Source organism: Neofelis nebulosa, chromosome 9 (genome assembly GCF_028018385.1).
Source record: "Neofelis nebulosa isolate mNeoNeb1 chromosome 9, mNeoNeb1.pri, whole genome shotgun sequence".
Lineage (NCBI taxonomy): Eukaryota > Metazoa > Chordata > Mammalia > Carnivora > Felidae > Neofelis > Neofelis nebulosa.
Genome location: NC_080790.1, coordinates 39,964,760 through 39,981,745, shown reverse-complemented (window position 1 = coordinate 39,981,745; position 16,986 = coordinate 39,964,760). Strand labels below are relative to the sequence as shown.

Genomic DNA, 16,986 nt, shown 5'->3' with positions numbered 1-16,986 from the left:
TACTCCTAGATTAAACCACACTGATTTTTCCACCACGTTTTCATTTTACAAAAATAATTTTGGCCGCTTCTGTGGAATGGGTTGGAAGTTAAGGAGGTCAGTGCAGAAGAACTGTTCAAAGTGTTCCACTAAGTCTATACCCAAGGTTTGGCATGTTAAATACTGAACATAGTATTCTATACTATTAGCATTAATAATGATCTTATCATCAGCACAGTATCAAAGAAACTAACTTGCATAAATATTGTATTTACAAAGTACTTTCAGGTCTTAACTAGGTAATTTATTACAGTATGGTGTTGTTAGAGTTAGGGTTTATTACAGTATGGTACTGACCCCACTTGTAAAATGGAGAAGAAATTTGAAAATTACCTAAAATAATCATGTTTGTGTATGTTCGATGCTTTTCAGAGTACTTTAGTAATCACATTACACTATTTTGTATCACCATCACCTAACGGCCTACAGGGTAGTCGCCCATTTTTTAAAAGTAATTTTAGCAATTAAATTGCAATCTGCCCATCCTATCCCTGCCCACTGCTGTCATGCTGGGTGATGCCAGTGTGATGACTTTTCTAACACCTTGGCCATAAACCTGTCAATTCCAAACAGCAATTTCTGTTCGAACCATTTGTGGCCCAGCTACATCTTGGACCTGAAAATCCCTACCAACTTTTCCAGCTTCAAGATCTCAAGCTTCAAAATTAGTTTCCTGATGTCTCATTTAACCAAATCCTTAATCTTCATAACCTCTACATGCAACTTATGAAAACTTTTTTGCTTTAAAAGACTCCCCTAAAGTAATACACAACTTTTAAGTCACTTCTCTGCTCAAAAATGTGCAATAACTCCCATCGCCAGTTCAAAGAACATTTATGAAATGTCTCCGTACTTTTCCAGCATAGGGGAATGTTTTTAAGGCTCAACATGGCCATCTTAGGTGGGAGAGTAATATAGCAATGATAGTGGTCAAAGCTGATCACCCATTTACATACTCTAAAACCCAGAGGAACTAAAGGATAACCATCTCAGTGGTTCTCAAAGTGTGAACTAGGGAGTTTGAGACCTTTTCAGAAGATGCATAAAATCAACACTACCTTCATAACATTAAGATATTTGCTGTTTTCGCTCATCTCGTAATTTTAAAGTAGATTTTTTCCAGAAGCTAGGTGACAAGTGATATCACAATAGATTGAATGCATAAGCAAATTTCAGAATCCAGCTATTAAACCAGATCTTAAAAGAGATTTGCAAAAGAGGTTAAACAATGCCACTCTTCTCACTAATTTTTTTTATCTTGGAATAGTTATTTTTCCTGAGTATATTTTGTTATAAAAATAATTGTTTTAAAATTAATTACTCAGTATGATAGGCAGGATAATTATTCCCAAATATATGTACATTTTCCTAATTCCTGGAACCTATGAATACATTTACACGGCAAAAAAGATCTGCAGGTGTGATTAAATGAAAACTCTTGAGATGGGGAGACTATCCTGAATTATCTGCATAGGCCCAATGTAATGACAAGGGCCTTTATGAGTAACAGATGGGGAGAGGAGGGCCAGAGTCTGAAAAGGAGATGTGACAATGGAAGCAGAAGTCAGAGAGATGTGATTACTGGCTTTGAAGATGGAAGGAGGCACAAGGCGGGGAAGGCAGGCAGCTTCTAGAAGCTGGAAAAGGCAAGGAAACATATTATCCCCTAGAGAATATGCCTCCCCTTCTGGAGGCAGAAGGAACATAGCCCTAGATGTTTTGATATTAGCCTTGTGAAACCCATTTTAGACTTATGACCTACAGGGGTGCCTGGGTGGCTCAGCCGATTAAGCCACCCAACTTTGGCTCAGGTCATGATCTCACGGTTCGTGAGTTTGAGCCCTACATCGGACTCTGTGCTGACAGCTCGGAGCCTGGAGCCTGCTTCGGATTCTGCATCTCCTTCTATCTCTGCTTCTCCCCCACTTGCACTCTGTGTCTCTCAAAAATAAATGTGAAAAAAAAATTTAGACTTATGACCTACAGAATTACAAGATAATTTGTATTGTGTTAAGCCACTAAGTTTGAGGTAATTCATTTCAGCAGCAATTGGAAATATAATTAAAAGCTCTCTGGGGTCCTCAACTTTTAAGCATGTAAGGAAGTTCTAAGACCTAAAAGTTTGAGAACCACTGCTGTCAATAAATCCTGTCTTTCTCTCTGGCTCCCTCTTGTCTCATCTTACCTCTTTGTGTTTGTATTGCCACGAATGATCTTCCTCTTGTTAAAATCTTCACCTTTCTTTAAGCCTCACGTTATATTCTACCTACCACATCCTCTATCATTTGCCTTGTATTGATGGTCTATGCTTGTCTCCTTATTAAATGTGAACTCGTTGAGACCTGTGTTTGATCCTTACCCATTTCAACTAGTATATGGTGTCATGGATTGTATATGCATGGAATATCCTAGCCAACAAGGATGGGAGAGAGATTTGTTGTTTTGTGTGTTTGAATGACATTAGAAAAAGTGTATGATCACTAATTATGAAGAATAAAGTAAGGAATGTAGAATTGTTTAGGTAAGAAGAGTAGAGATGCTATTCTACCAAATAACAATCAGTGCTAATGATTAGAAAAGTGTGTGTGGTGTGTGTGTGTGTGTGTGTGTGGTGTGTGTGTGTGTGAGAGAGAGAGAGAGAGATCCTTAGGATATTTACATTCATTTAATTATGTTTGGCATTTAATTAAAAAAACAATTTTAATAACATTGATATTTCCCAGTCATTTAGCCTGACATTCACCAGCTTTGACTGGAAAATAGGTTCTTTTCTGAAATTGAATAAAATTGAGCATAAAGAAATTGTGTTTCAAATTGTGTGCTTTAAATAGATCTGTCAATCAAATGCTCCGTAAAAATTTGAGAGCTTACTATATGCCAGACACTCTTTATAGGCACTTCTTTTCCAGCGGTGAAGAGCAGCCTGGCGTATAGAAGACATTCAATACAGGGAATGTTCCCTTGACCGTTCCTTTATTCATTTTTTTCTCCTTCCTCGACTCCACCCAAGTTTTGTTTTTTCTTTAAATTCCCTTTTGACCTGGAGCTTTTAGACCCAATGCGACTGCCGTAGGGCGGGATGGCAAGATGGCGGCCTCTGCCTTTGCCCGTGCCTTCAGAGCTGCATCAGGTCAGTGGAAAGCGACACGCTCGATTTATCCCTTCCCAGAAAGCGGGAATGGCGCGGGATGGAGTAGGCATTTAGCATGGAGGTGAACAGGAAAAAAAAGGCCAGAGGATTGTTCCAAATTTTCTCCGGGGCTGTGTTCGGCCCCTCGCATTGGATATTCCCGACACTCTTGGATCCTCGCGGACCTGGGTGTCCCCGGTTTCTGCTTCCTTACCGGCTCCTGGTCGTTCCGCCTTACTTTGAAAACAGACTAAAAGGACGGGACGGAAGGGGGACAGAGGAGGCAGCGAAGTCCCCGCTAACCTTCTGATTTAGAGGCTAGGATTCGCCACTCGTGACCGTTGGGCTTGAAAAAGTAATTTCTCTGAACCTCAGATTCTACAGCTCTCAAACGAGGATTGACACCATCTACCTGAGGACTGAATGACCTCGTGCACGTAAAGCGCCCTGCGTAGTGCCTGGCTCACAGTAAGCTTGTATGTATGAGATTCCCACAATGTGCAGGGAATCTGACTCTTTTGCACACTCAGTCCCGGGCACAGGGGCAGTCCTAAGGATTTCTTGACCGAGAGAGATGACAGGAGTGAAGGCAATTAAGTTAAGCTGCCTTCACTAGAAGGACTTTTGCAAAAATATTTAAATGATAAAATTATGAGTAAATTAGTTAAGCACAAAATACATTAGGATAAAACTCTGTGGAAACAATAGAAATTTAAAAAAAACTACAGTGTAAATTTTCCAACTATTACAGAAGAGCGTTTTTACGTGGAGTAATTTTTGATTGTGAAAATACAACATGTAAAGAAAAACATGTAACACGTGAATGGCTTAACAAATAAGTCTAAAGCAAACGCCATGTAACACCCAAGGCAGGACTTAGAACACTACCAGGAGCCTCTTCTCTGTGTGTTTCTCCCAGTCAAAATTCCCTCTTTCTGCCAAATATAAACACTATCCTCATTTTTATTACCTTGCTTTTATTTCTGTACTAGCTTTAATATCTATGTATGCATCTCTAAGTAATATAACATATTGTTTAGTTTTGCCTGTTTTTCTACTTTACGTGAATGGAATTACACAGGTAACCCTATGTCTTTTAATTTGTGAAATTCATTCATTTTGGGTGTGGCTGTAGTGCTTTCTTGTTGCTATGTAATAGTCTCTTATGTGACCACTCCACAGTTCTCCATTTTAGGATACTGGGCATTTGAGTGTTTCCAGTTTGGGGCAATTAGGTCGAAAGCTGATTGACCTTGTGTCCTGGTACCTGAGTGCAAGTTTCTCTAAGATGTGCATGTGTGTATACTTGTAAAACTGGCCGTGGAAATTGCTGAATCAGAATGTGTGTGTGTGTGTATTGCATTGCCTGATACTGTAAAAGCGATGTGCTTCTTCAAAGTCACCCCAGCACTGTATGTGCCACATCCTCACCAACAGTTGGTATTGTTAGACCAGCAAATTTCTGTGAGTCTTATGGGTATTTAGTGGCATCTCATTGTGGTTTAAATATCATTCCCCTGCTTACTAATGAGTTTGAATACCTTTACACATGTATATTGGCGACTTGAATTTTTGATGAAATGTCTACTTAAATATTGTGCCCATTTTTCTATTGTGTTGTCTTATGGGTTCATAGTAGTTCTTTATATATTACGAATGTGCATCCTTTCTCATTTAAGTGTGTTCCCAGGATCTTCTCCCATTCTGGCTAGCCCTTTTAGTTTATTTAAAGTATCTTTTGATGAAAAGAAGTTCTTATTTTCATTGACTTGAATTTATTTTCCTTGCTTTTTTTTTTTTTTTAATTTATTTTGAGAGAGAGAGAGCTCAGGGAGGATCAGAGGGAGAGAGAGAGAGAAAGAATCCCAAGCAAGCTCCGTGCTCTAAGCTAGGAGCCCAAGGCAGGGCTCATAGTTTGTGAGCTCATGACCTGAGCTGAAATCAATAGGCAGCCATTTAACTGACTGAGCCACTCAGGTGCCCCTGTTGTTCTTGCATTTTTTTAAATAGATGATGTAGGTGGGTATCAACTCACTATGATAATTAGATTTCATTGTAAGCATTTGAAAGAGTGATGTGACAGCTTATTTTTAAATGTATTTTAAATATACTGGACATTATATCCTTTTTAACAAGTTAAACTATTTAAAATTTTAGATGTTACTTAAAATTTTGTGAAAGGGTAAATAATTTTTCAGAATTCTTTTAGAGGGTATGGGATCAAAGAAGCTTGAAGAGCACTGCTTTAGACAGTCATACTCACTTCGCTTCCCACTCCCTACCATTCTTTCGATTCCTGCCACATGGGACTATTTGTAATTCCCCAAACATACTATGCGATTTTTGCCTCTTCACCTGTGCACTCCGTTCTCTCTGCCTCCTCATTCCTTCAAAATTCTGGTTCTGTGTCACCTTCTTTGTTAAGATATCCGTGTTCTCCATACAAGAATGTGTTTAGAGAAAGCTAGTATGTATTGAAATGCCCAAACAGGGCAGAAGACCGAAGGAGCAGTTAAATTACTGCCCTTGATTTGTGTGCTACCCTTTTGTTAACACATTCCGAGTTAGACTGTGTTCAGTTTTTACAAGGTAAATCGTGTGGTTGGTCCACCTGAGAGTATGGTGGACAAGGGCCGAACTGCTCTCAAGTAAGGTTCATCCTTCATTTAATGTATTTATCCCAAATTACGTCTTAATTAATTTTGATCCATTTTACCAAGATCACTTTCAGTGCAGATAGTCTTTGGACTTTGCTTTTATGCAGATGTGACAAACATGCTTTACGCAGCTTCAGGACCTTCATAAAAATTGGGGAAAATAGTCAATTAGGGAGCCAGGAAAAGACTTTCATCAGGAGAATGGCAGTCAACTAATTTGGGGATAGTTTCTAGTCACCTTGGGATTTACCTACCTATCCTGTTATCCTGTCCACATTTATCTCTTTAGAATATAAAGAAATCTTTTCACATGCCTTTCTAAAATCAGGATATGCTGTGTCTAGACATTTCCATGATTTCCCAGGCTAGGAACTGCAATAAAAAATGAAATGAGGTACTTTTTAAGGAACAATTCACTCCCAATTGACGATGTAGATTTTTCTCCTGTGGTGAATTCTCTGTATCCATTCTAACATTTTGTTTTGTTTTGTTTCGACAGATGAGCCTGTAGTTTACCTATTTATATATTCTAGACCCTTACCTGCTCACTTCCTTCAGGAGTGGTTTCTAAGAATTTCTGAGGGTTTTTTTTGTTTTGTTTTAACCAAAACACCAAGTTTGGATGACCTTGTGAAAATTGGGACATTTTCTTGTCTACAGTCCTCCTCTTCAATTCACTTAATCTTTCAAAAATTATTTCCTAGCTTATCATGTCTGCAAATATTTTCAGTTCTTTGAAATACAGTTATTTATACCTGGAGACTTGAATGCCTTGTACTGAGTAGAGAATTTCACTTCTAAGTTCCCCCCAAAAGGGCTCTCTCAAATGTCTCCTGAATCATGGATTTCAGCTAACTTATTAATGTTTATGCTACCCTTTTTAGTTTGAAAATTGTTATCTTAGATGGAGAACAGAAAAGCAAAAATATGGGTTTTAAGTATTCAATCTTTCTCCTGCCCCCAGGTAACATTATAACATTTTTACTAAGCATTTCTCTGCTCTTTATTATCTGCCATTAGCATTCATTAAATGTTTTCCCTGTGCCAACCCTTCTTCCTAGCACTTTTCATGTTGTCTCATTTAATTCTTGTTAACCTCCTCATGATTAACCTTATTTAAATTTGAGGAAACTGGGGCAGAAAAGGGTTAAGTAACGTGCCCGTGGTCACACAGCTAGTGAGTAGTAGAGCTAGATTATGAACCTAGACAGTCTGACTCAAATACCAGTTCTTCCGTTCTACACCACACTGCCTCTTATTTGTGATGTGAAATCAGTGCAGTGGACAATAAGGCAGTGGTTCTAAGCCCTGGCTGAACATCAGACTCCCTGTGGAGTTGTTTTTTGTTTTTTTTTTTTTAAGTTTATTTTGAGAAAGAGAGTGTAGGGGAGGGGCAGAGAGAGGGAGAGAGAGAATCCCAAGCCAGTTCCATGTTATCAGCTCAGAGCCCCATGGGGGCTCGAACTCACAAACTGAGATCATGACCTGAGCCGAAATCGAAATCAAGAGTCAGATGCTCAGCTGACTGAGCCACCCAGGTGCCCCAGAGCTTTTTTTTTTTTTTAAACCAACTATTGAGGTGTAATTTACATACCATAAAATTCCTGTCTTATGTGTACAATTTGATGATTTTTAGTAAATTTAATGGGTTGTGCAACCATAAGTACAATCCAGTTTGGGGGCATTTCCATCATCCTGTGGAGCTTTTTCAGTGTGCACATTCTTGAGTCCCACACTAGACTCACAGCCTGAGTGGAGTCAGTGCTCCACTGGCTTTGCAGCCCTGGACTCTTACTTTGGCAATAATGTGAAGATTTATGCATTCAGTCCATGCATCTAGGGCCCCTCCACCCCCTTCTGATCTGTCCCCAGGCATCTCCACACATAACTTCAGGCAAGCAGTGCTCAACCTTGCGCAGGTCCAGTCCCCGCTCCAGGTGTATGTTTGCTTCAGCCCCCTTGCCTTCATGTATGTTTATCCTATCCCGACTCTCCACCTCCTCTTGTGGCCTGTTCATTTTCTAGAGGAGAGCTCAAGTACCTGTTTTGTTCTTTAGGAAACCTTCTCTTGCTACTCTGTTGCATCTGCAGGGAACGGCCAGGCTTTTGCATCTCTGCCCTGCCTTTGCCCTATGTGCTATGGAGCCCTACTTCATCAGATTGTAAGATCTGGTGGGTGGGACTTAATGTTACAACTGTTTTGTTCCCTACTGTTGAACACAGAACTAGGACACATCAGAGTGGATTGTGGTGATGGTTGTACAGCTTTCTATGTTTATTTAAAAAGTATTGAATTCACACACAGTTGGGGAGTTTTATGGTATTTATGTTCTACCTCAATAAAGTTGGTAAAGGGGCACCTGGGTGTCTCAGTCAGTTAAGTGTCTGACTTCGGCTCAGGTCATGATCTCACGGTTTGTGAGTTTGAGCCCCACGTTGGGCTCTGTGCTGACAGTTCAGAGCCTGAAGCCTGCTTTAGATTCTGTGCCTCCCTCTCTCTCTCTGCCCCACTCCTGTTTGCACTGTGTCTCTCAAAAACGAATACACATTAAAAAAAAAAAATTTTTTTTTAAATAAAGTTGGTAAAAAGCTCCACCGGTGAGTCTGATACTCACCTTGCTTTGATACATTACTTAATTTTGAACATCTGGATGCAGAATTTGGTTTATCATATTAAATATGTTTCTCTCTCTTTACAGGAGTCTTACAGCCCCTGAATGTTTTGGTGTCTTCAGCCTGTCAAAACGGTGTCAAGAATGCCTGTCTTAGTTCTGCACTGTCCATCCGGCATTTTAGTTCTCTGCAGACACCAGTTGTTTCCTCTGCTCCCAGACTTGCCACGTCTGTCAGAAACCTGACGTGTGGACATACTGCAGCAATCCTCAATAGGTAGAGTATATTTCAGTAAACATGATGCTGAGACAAAAATTCTAAAATACTCATGCCTGCAAAGATGTTTTAGAAGCAGACTTCTAATATCTAGAAGCAGACTTATTATATAGACTTTGCCTGGTGGAGGGGAGAATATGATTGATAGCCATGTGCCTACCTGCCCGACAGAGCACACTTCTGATGTTCTAGATGTGGTTTCCTGGATGGAAGCTGTCAGCCAAAGCGGAGGGTGAACGAGATGCTCAGCGGGCAAGACTGCTATCCATTTAGTCAACAAATACTTAGTTAAGGACTCCTGGGTACTCAGTACTTGGCAGAAAGGATGCGAAGATAAAGTGATGTCCTCAAGGAGTTAGAGATAACTCTGAATAGATAAGAAGTCAGATGATTGGGGCGCCTGGGTGGCTCAGTCGGTTAAGCGTCCGACTTCGGCTCAGGTCATGATCTCACGGTCCGTGGGTTCGAGCCCCGCGTCAGGCTCTTGTGCTGACAGCTCAGAGCCTGGAGCCTGTTTCAGATTCTGTATCTCCTTCTCTCTGTGACCCTCCCCCGTTCATGCTCTGTCTCTCTCTGTCTCAAAAATAAATAAACGTTAAAAAAAAAAAAAAAATTAAAAAACAAAAAAGTCAGATGATTAAAATACAATAGGATAAATTCTCTCATGGGGATTGAGGGGGCAGATTATGGAAGGCTTACATGTTGGCGATGGTTGTTATTCTTATTTATGCTTAGTGTCCAGGATCATTTGAAGTAACAACGTATATTAAAGTCAGCTGTATTCCAGTGGAGCTCCTCCACTCATTTTTTTTTTTTTTTAAGTTTATTTACTTTGAACTAAAAAAAATTTTTTTTAGTGTTTATTTTGACAGAGAGACAGCGAGCAGGGGAGGGACAGGGAGAGAGGGAGACACAGAATCCGAAGCAGGCTCCAGGCTCTGAGCTGTCAGCACAGAGCCGGACACGGGACTCAAACTCATGAACTATAAGATCATGACCTGAGCTGAAGTCAGATGCTTAACTGACTGAGCCACCCAGGCACACCTTTAAGTTTATTTATTTTGGGATAGAGAGAGGGAGAGAGAGCAAGAGAGAGAGAGAGAGTGAGTGAGTCCCAAGCAGGCTCCACACTGTCAGTGCAGAATCTGATGAGGGGCTTGAATCATGAACTGTGAGATCATGGCCTGAGCCGAAATCAAGAGTCAGATGCTTAACCAACTGAGCCACCCAAGCGCCCCCACTCATTTCTAAGTATAGAAATGGATTTTATCCTTTAATGAGTCTTATTGCTGAGTTATATTTTTAAAAATATATTTTAGAGCGGCCCCCTTGCTTCCAAATGTCCTGAAGCTACCAGTCAGAACCGTAACATACTTCAGTTCACGGAAAGGGAAGAGAAAGACTGTGAAAGCTGTCATCTACAGGTTTCTTCGACTTCATTCTGGCCTGTGGCTAAGGAGGAAGGTGAGTCTTCACACTATTAGATTGAAAAAGGATTGGGAAGAGATTAAAAAGAAGCAGAATTCAGTGAGCCTATTCACTAATGTACCTTCCTTTCATTTACCAGCAGCTTTTACAGTGCTGTGCTTAAGTACCAATTTGGCAGGCATCTCTTAATGTAAATGAATTCATGTGAAGAAAACACATTTAAGCGTGCATAAAACGAAACACTCTTCACAATAGCTAACGTCTTCAATGTAGGATGGGTCCATCTCAGGTCTTTTATATGTCTGTGCATCTAATGATCACCAGAAGCCCTTTGAAACCCCCAATGTGTAATAACCTGTGGGGAAGCTCTGTTTAAGCCTAGAGTGTTAGAGCAACAGAGTTGCCTTCAACAAGGACTTAGTCTCGTGGCTCAGATTGGGGACTGAAGAGCTTTCAACCAATTTTGGATTGGATTCTCTGTGGCTTAGTCTTTATGACAGAACATTGACCCCACATGAACTTTTTTTAACTTTATGTTTTTCTGTCTGTTGGTATGTATGATTGGGCTCCATATCAGACAGAACCCTAACACTTACTCTGACCTGGGACCATAGCCTGTGTGGGGGAATTCTGACAAATTATTACTGCTCTGTCCTCTCTCACAGCATGTCATAAGCATGAATGTGGGCTTTTTCGTTCACGTCTTTATTCATGGAAACAGATGATGATTAGAAAGCAGTTGAAGACTAGAGCTTTGTAAAACTACCTTTGAGTTTTAATAACTATTCAAATTTTAATTCCTTTTCACTACTTGGAAGTTAATGAATGATTCTTAAAGATCGAAATTTGTTTCTCCATAAAAATAAAATACTTAATTGGTGGGATTTTCACTAGTTGAAAGGTTGAAAGGATTATCTCCTATTACATAAATAATCCTAAATTTATAGGTAAATATGTTGATTGGAACTCTCCGCTCATTCCTCCTTTGGAACAATACTGTGGTAGTTCCTTTGCTACACTTGTAATTAGAAGCTCATGTAATCTGTAAGTAGCCAAACTAAATAAATGTAGTTCAGTTAATAGTTCTGAATTTTGTGAATTTTGGACCATTGGAAAATTTCCTCCCCTTTGTTGTCATATTGATTATAACCAGGTCTTCATCTAGCCCTAGATAAAATAAGATGGGTGGTTTTCTTTGCCTTCCTTTCTATGCCCCTTTTATTGGGCTCTGAAACCATCATGTTATTGTAAAGGACCTGGTCACATTCTCTAATCATAATGCCTCGTCCCCACTCAAGGTCCCAAAAGTTATTCTATATGCAGAATGGCCTGCTTCACCAAAATGCAATTTTTAGGGAAAAACAAAAAAGCTGGATGGGTTAATTTATATTCATGTTTAAAAACTGAAAATACTTTCTGCAGCACAGTTTTATTCTCTCTCATTTCTGAACCTAGACATTGTCTGAAAAGTTTCAAGCACTTTCACAGTGGTTGCATTCCATAGAATAATGATCAAAGATACTCGTGGTAATAGGACAAAAAATTAACTGTCTGTAAGTCAGAAATCCACAGGGACCCAGCTTGGCTTACAAACTAGAAAATTATTACACAAATAGGGGGATTAGATTTGAATCTTTCCATTGAAATTGTAAGCTCTGAGTAGTAAAAATCTAATCTCTGGCATTTTAAAATCAGAACTCTTAAATACTGTTTTCTTATTTCTGAGTATTAACTGTACTGTAGAAGTTGCTGGTCAGAGTGATGATATCAAGACATGTCAGAAACCCAAGATGATTTCTCAGCCCAGGGCTAAGGTTTTGTTCAGTTAGTGTAGTGCCCTAAAGAGTAAAGAGCCCTTGGCCTGAAAGGACTCAAGGGCTCTTAGCAAAAGCTTGAGTTCTAGTCTCCCGTCCCCACTAACTTTCTGTGTGGTTTTAGCCACGTATTAACCTGGGTGGCACCTAAAGTCTCTTCTGGTCTAAACAGACTATCCTTGTAGTTTTTACATTCAATCGAATCTAATTTTTCTACAAAAATTAATTATTGTCTTTCAAAATTAATAATGCTTGGATGCTGTATCTGGCAGTTCTGAGTTAAACATACAGGCTAACACCACTCCCAATAGCAATTTTATTGTATTCGGTATTCCTTAGAAAAGTACTTACACTACAGAAGTCAGTCCCTACTGTGAAAGGAGGAAATGAAGCTATAAATTTAGGTGCTGTGCTCATCGGCCCTTGTAATACCTAGTCCCCTTAAATGAACATAAATCTTATCAGCCTAGCTAGTGATGTCCTTCCTCAGCCTTACACTGGGAAAAATAGTAGAGTAGTGGTTAAGAACTCTTACTAGTTCCGTGACCTCAGTTGGCTACTTTACTTCTATAACCAGTGGTGGTTTTTCTTGAATCTGTAAAATGAGAATAATGGTATGTTGTTGAAGATTGTTGAAGAGATCATAAGGTAATGCATATAAAGTTAGCGATTATAATTATACATCATTACCCTGTACTTTCCCCACCACAAAGATTCATCAAAGTATTAAATTACTAATATTTCTTTTTCAAACTGCATATACTTTTTCTGTATCTCCCCCTCATTGAGAATCACATCTTTCTGAAAAACATGACCAGCCCCAATGAAAGTCTCATCCTTGTTCTCATTGGACCTATAAACCATGAATAGTGAAGATATCTGTTGTTTCCTACATAACGTCTTGTTTTAAATGTCTTTATAATATTATCCCACAGGCTGGTTATAAGAAAAAATTATGGAAAAAGACGACTGCAAGAAAAAGGCGCTTGAGGGAATTCGTGTTCTGCAATAAAACCCAGAGTAAGCTCTTAGATAAAATGACAACGTCTTTTTGGAAGAGGCGAAACTGGTATGCTGACGATCCTTATCAGAAGTATCATGATCGGACAAACCTGAAAGTCTAGATCAGAAGTTTTAGGACTTCCCAGTTACTGAATATGTATCTTTGTGTAAATGATGTCTTTGCAAAAATGAATAAGTGTAAAACTTGATGTAAATTGTGCCAATTGGTATGGAAACATACAGTTCCAACATTAAACTTATTAAAGTTTTAAAACTTAATGGATTAAACATTTCAAAATTTGTTCAGGGAAATGAGAGTTTAAAATTGTTGATTATTTTTAACAAATGGTAATGGCTTAACTGTTTCCACTTAGGCTTATCTAGTTGCAAGGAATTTGAAGTTAGAGCAGGCATCAGAAGACTGAAAGCCAACAAGTTACCTCAAGCAGTGTGACATTATTTGAAGTATGTGTGCCTGGGAACTCAGGAACCACCTCACCAGCTCCATCCCCCTCCCAGAAATAACCCCCAGGTCTCAGGAACGAACAGAAATTGTAGGGTGTTCCAAGATCCAAGGCACCTCTAAGGGCCTCAAGAGCAAAAGATGCTAGATTTTTAGGGTTGGGGGGGTCTGCCATGCATGTGCCTCAGTTTTTGCCCCCATCATAATCCTAGCTCATACCTTTCGGGTTGTTTTCTGCGTCCTAACCCTGAGCTCCCATCTCCAGGCTCCAGTTGCCAAGAGTCTCTAACTGGGCCAGCTTATCTCTTTACACCAGGTCTTCTCAGGGGTCATTGACCGGTGTCAGGAGCCCACCCTGCCTCAGTTGGTTGTGTTAGCAGGTTCACATGGAGCAGTTTCGCTTAGAGGTGAGCTTGGGGTTGTAGCACACATCTAGTATGCTAGGCTTATTGGTTCATAACAGTTCTCAGTTTATTGGACCAGGATTTTTATAGGGAGAAGAGTAAATCAAACAGCCTTTCTGTATGCCCATTCATGAAACAGAAGAGGCTTTACAGGTGAGGACAAAAACTTCTTATTCAAGAGTTGAAAGGTACTGTGTTTTCTAAAAGATGATTTATCTACCAGAGATTTCATGTTTTTAATTGTGAGGATAAACATTTTCCAAAGGCACATTGTAGACACTAAGCAAGAGTTAAGCATTGTTCATTTGAAGAGGGCTGGGTAAGAGGCATTAAGGAAAATTCTCTTCACCGTGTGGTTAAAGCTAGGGCAGTGGTTCTGAGCTGTCCCATCAGAGTCATCTGGGAAGCATTTTCCAACAAGAGAGCACTTGGCCTGGTTGAAAAACCACTGTAGATCTTAACCAACTTACGATGGGGTTACACCCCAGGAAACCTATTGTAAATTGGAAATATTGTTAAGTCAAAAATGCATTTAATACACCTAAGCTACCAAACATCGTAGCTTGGCCTAACCTACCTTACATGTGCTCAGAATACTTGCATTAGCTTACAGTTGAGCAAAATCATCTAACACAAAGCCTATTTTATACTGAAGTGTTGACTGTCTTGTGTTTATTGAATACGGTACCAAAAGTGAAAAACAGAAAGGTTGTGTGTGGGTGAGGATGGTTGTAAGTCTATCCGTTGTTTACCCTTCTGATCACGTGGCTGACTGGGAGCCTCGGCTCACTCCCACTGCCCAGCATCACGAGAGAATATCTTACCACATATCACTAAGCCAGGAAAAGGTCAAAATCAGAATTTTTAAAAGTACGGTTTCTACTGAATGTGTGTTGTTTCACACCATCATAAAGTCGAAAAATCTAAGACCATCGTGAGTCATGAACTGTGTCTATTAATTAGAATTCTGCCTCAATTACTACTTCAAATCCCTTAATAGTTGATGATAAGATGAAGTTTCTCTATTGTTAATAGAATAAGGTTAAAGATAACCAAGTTGAAATTCTGTGGCAAGTCAGGCTAGGATTATGAGAGGAACGTCTTGAAACCAGTGCATGTTCCTTAAAAGGAAAAGGGGTGACAATAGAGTGTTCCAAAACTAGAAGGCCACCTGTATGTCTGTTTATGTGACCAATTAATAAAGAGCAGACATTTGATTGGAGATGAGGTAAGACTGCAGCGTGCAGTGGCATTCTGTTTTGATGGGTTTTCATTTTCTTGTAGCTTCTGACATGGCAGAATCTAAGCACTTACAAGGTTTCCACATCACTTCTCACCCACCCCGCTCCCGCCTCCACTCACCCCTGGTAGCAGGATGGAACTGGTACCTGAAGAAGTTGAGGAGGAGGCCACTTTCCCACTGCCTCTGTGACTTCGCTAGTGCAAATACAGACAACAAAGCTCTCAGTTGTAGGGGCCTCAGAGCACCTTGGTTTTTCCCGTAGACCCAGGGTAGGAGGGGTAGAGACCAGGACCGGCAACCAGACCTCAGCATCCAGACACGGACTGAGGTGTGAGGGCTGCCACACATGTGATTTCGGAGAAAGGGAATTTTCGTGTATATGACTTTTGTTTTATGGGTAGCAGGGCTTATCATCGATACTGATTTTATACTCTGACAACCAAACATCTTTCATTAAAGAGCCTACTGAAATGGCACCAAACTTTATGTGAAGGTATAATTTATTGAATACCAACTGCGTTCCAGCATAGGGATGGGCATATAAATACAAAACTGAATCCTCATTCCAACTTTGCAGGGGAGGTTTTTTCTTTATTTATTTTTTTAGTAATCTCTGCACCTGTTGTGGGACTAGAACCCACGACCATCAGATCAAGAGTCTCACACTCTTCCAACTGAGCCAGCCAGGTGACCAAGGGAGATACTTTTTAATCCCTGGTTTAGATTTGAGGAAACTCCAGCTTATAGAAGGTTAAATAAATTACCCAAAATACAGCTAATAAGTCACAGAACCTAGGTCTAACTTCTTGGAATCCTATGCATTTCCTGGAGTCTTTTAACATGAAAATTCGTATCTAAATTAAGTGACTATGACCTAGCACTAGAAATACTAAATACTTATTCATGACACTGTACCAAGTCAGCCTTTGCTTTTCTGTTATTTGTCAGTTCTTCACCTGGTTAATCTCAGTTCTGTTGCCATTGGACTTGGCTCAATAAATGAATAAATGAATGGAGTTTTAGCGTTTCTTTCCACCTCTTTGTCTTCCTTTCAGCCTTCTGAATGTGGTCCTTTGCTGCTGCTTTCTTTTATAGCCCTCATGCCAACCATACAGAATATAAGACTATAAATGCAAAGAAAATGAGTGTTGCATTTTGATGTTTCAAATTTTAAGTGTTCAAGTCTTTGTGACCACCCAGTAAAGCTTATATGTGCCTGTTCACATTTTTTTTTAATGTTTTTTTTGAGAGAGAAAACGTGTGCACGTGCCTATGTGAGCAGGGGAGGGGGAGAAGGAGAGACGGGGAGAGAGAATCCCAAGCAGGTTCTATGCTGTCATCACAGAGCCTGATGTGGGGCTCGAACCCACGAACTGTGAGATCATGATCTGAGCCGAAATCAAGAGTTGAACGCTTAACCAACTGAGCCATCCAGGCACCCTGTTCATATTTTTTTTTTTTTCAACATTTTTTATTTATTTTTGGGACAGAGAGAGACAGAGCATGAACGGGGGAGGGGCAGAGAGAGGGAGACACAGAATCGGAAACAGGCTCCAGGCTCCGAGCCGTCAGCCCAGAGCCTGACGCGGGGCTCGAACTCACGGACCGCGAGATCGTGACCTGGCTGAAGTCGGACGCTTAACCGACTGCGCCACCCAGGCGCCCCACCCTGTTCATATTTTTAAGTAAACTTTGCACCCAGCATGGGGCCCAAACTCAGGACCCCAGGATCAAGAGTCATATGTTCTACCGACTGAGCCAGCCAGGTACTCCGCCTGTTCCTTTTTTTTTTTTTTTTTTTTTTCAAGATTTTAAAAAATTGTTTGTTTTTGAGAGAGGGAGAATACAAGTTGGGGAAGGGCAGAGAGAGGGAGACAGAGGATCCAAAGTGGGCTCTGCACTGACAGTGGAGAGCCT

At 40.2% G+C, this 16,986-nt stretch overlaps 1 protein-coding gene across 2 annotated transcripts; it reads left to right on the top strand.

The window, feature by feature from the left end:
- The first annotated feature begins 2,905 nt into the window (after positions 1 to 2,905).
- Positions 2,906 to 13,238, top strand: MRPL35 (mitochondrial ribosomal protein L35). Of its 2 annotated transcripts, none has more exons than XM_058683444.1 (4): positions 2,906 to 3,169; positions 8,526 to 8,715; positions 10,035 to 10,179; positions 12,893 to 13,238. In XM_058683444.1, exons 1-4 carry the CDS (start codon positions 3,127 to 3,129, stop codon positions 13,079 to 13,081), a joined length of 567 nt encoding a protein of 188 aa, XP_058539427.1. In that variant the 5' UTR covers positions 2,906 to 3,126; the 3' UTR covers positions 13,082 to 13,238. The 2 variants fall into 2 exon arrangements, with proteins under 2 accessions (XP_058539427.1, XP_058539428.1); XM_058683445.1 differs by lacking the exon at positions 2,906 to 3,169 and adding an exon at positions 6,412 to 6,790.
- Positions 13,239 to 16,986: the final 3,748 nt, after the last annotated feature.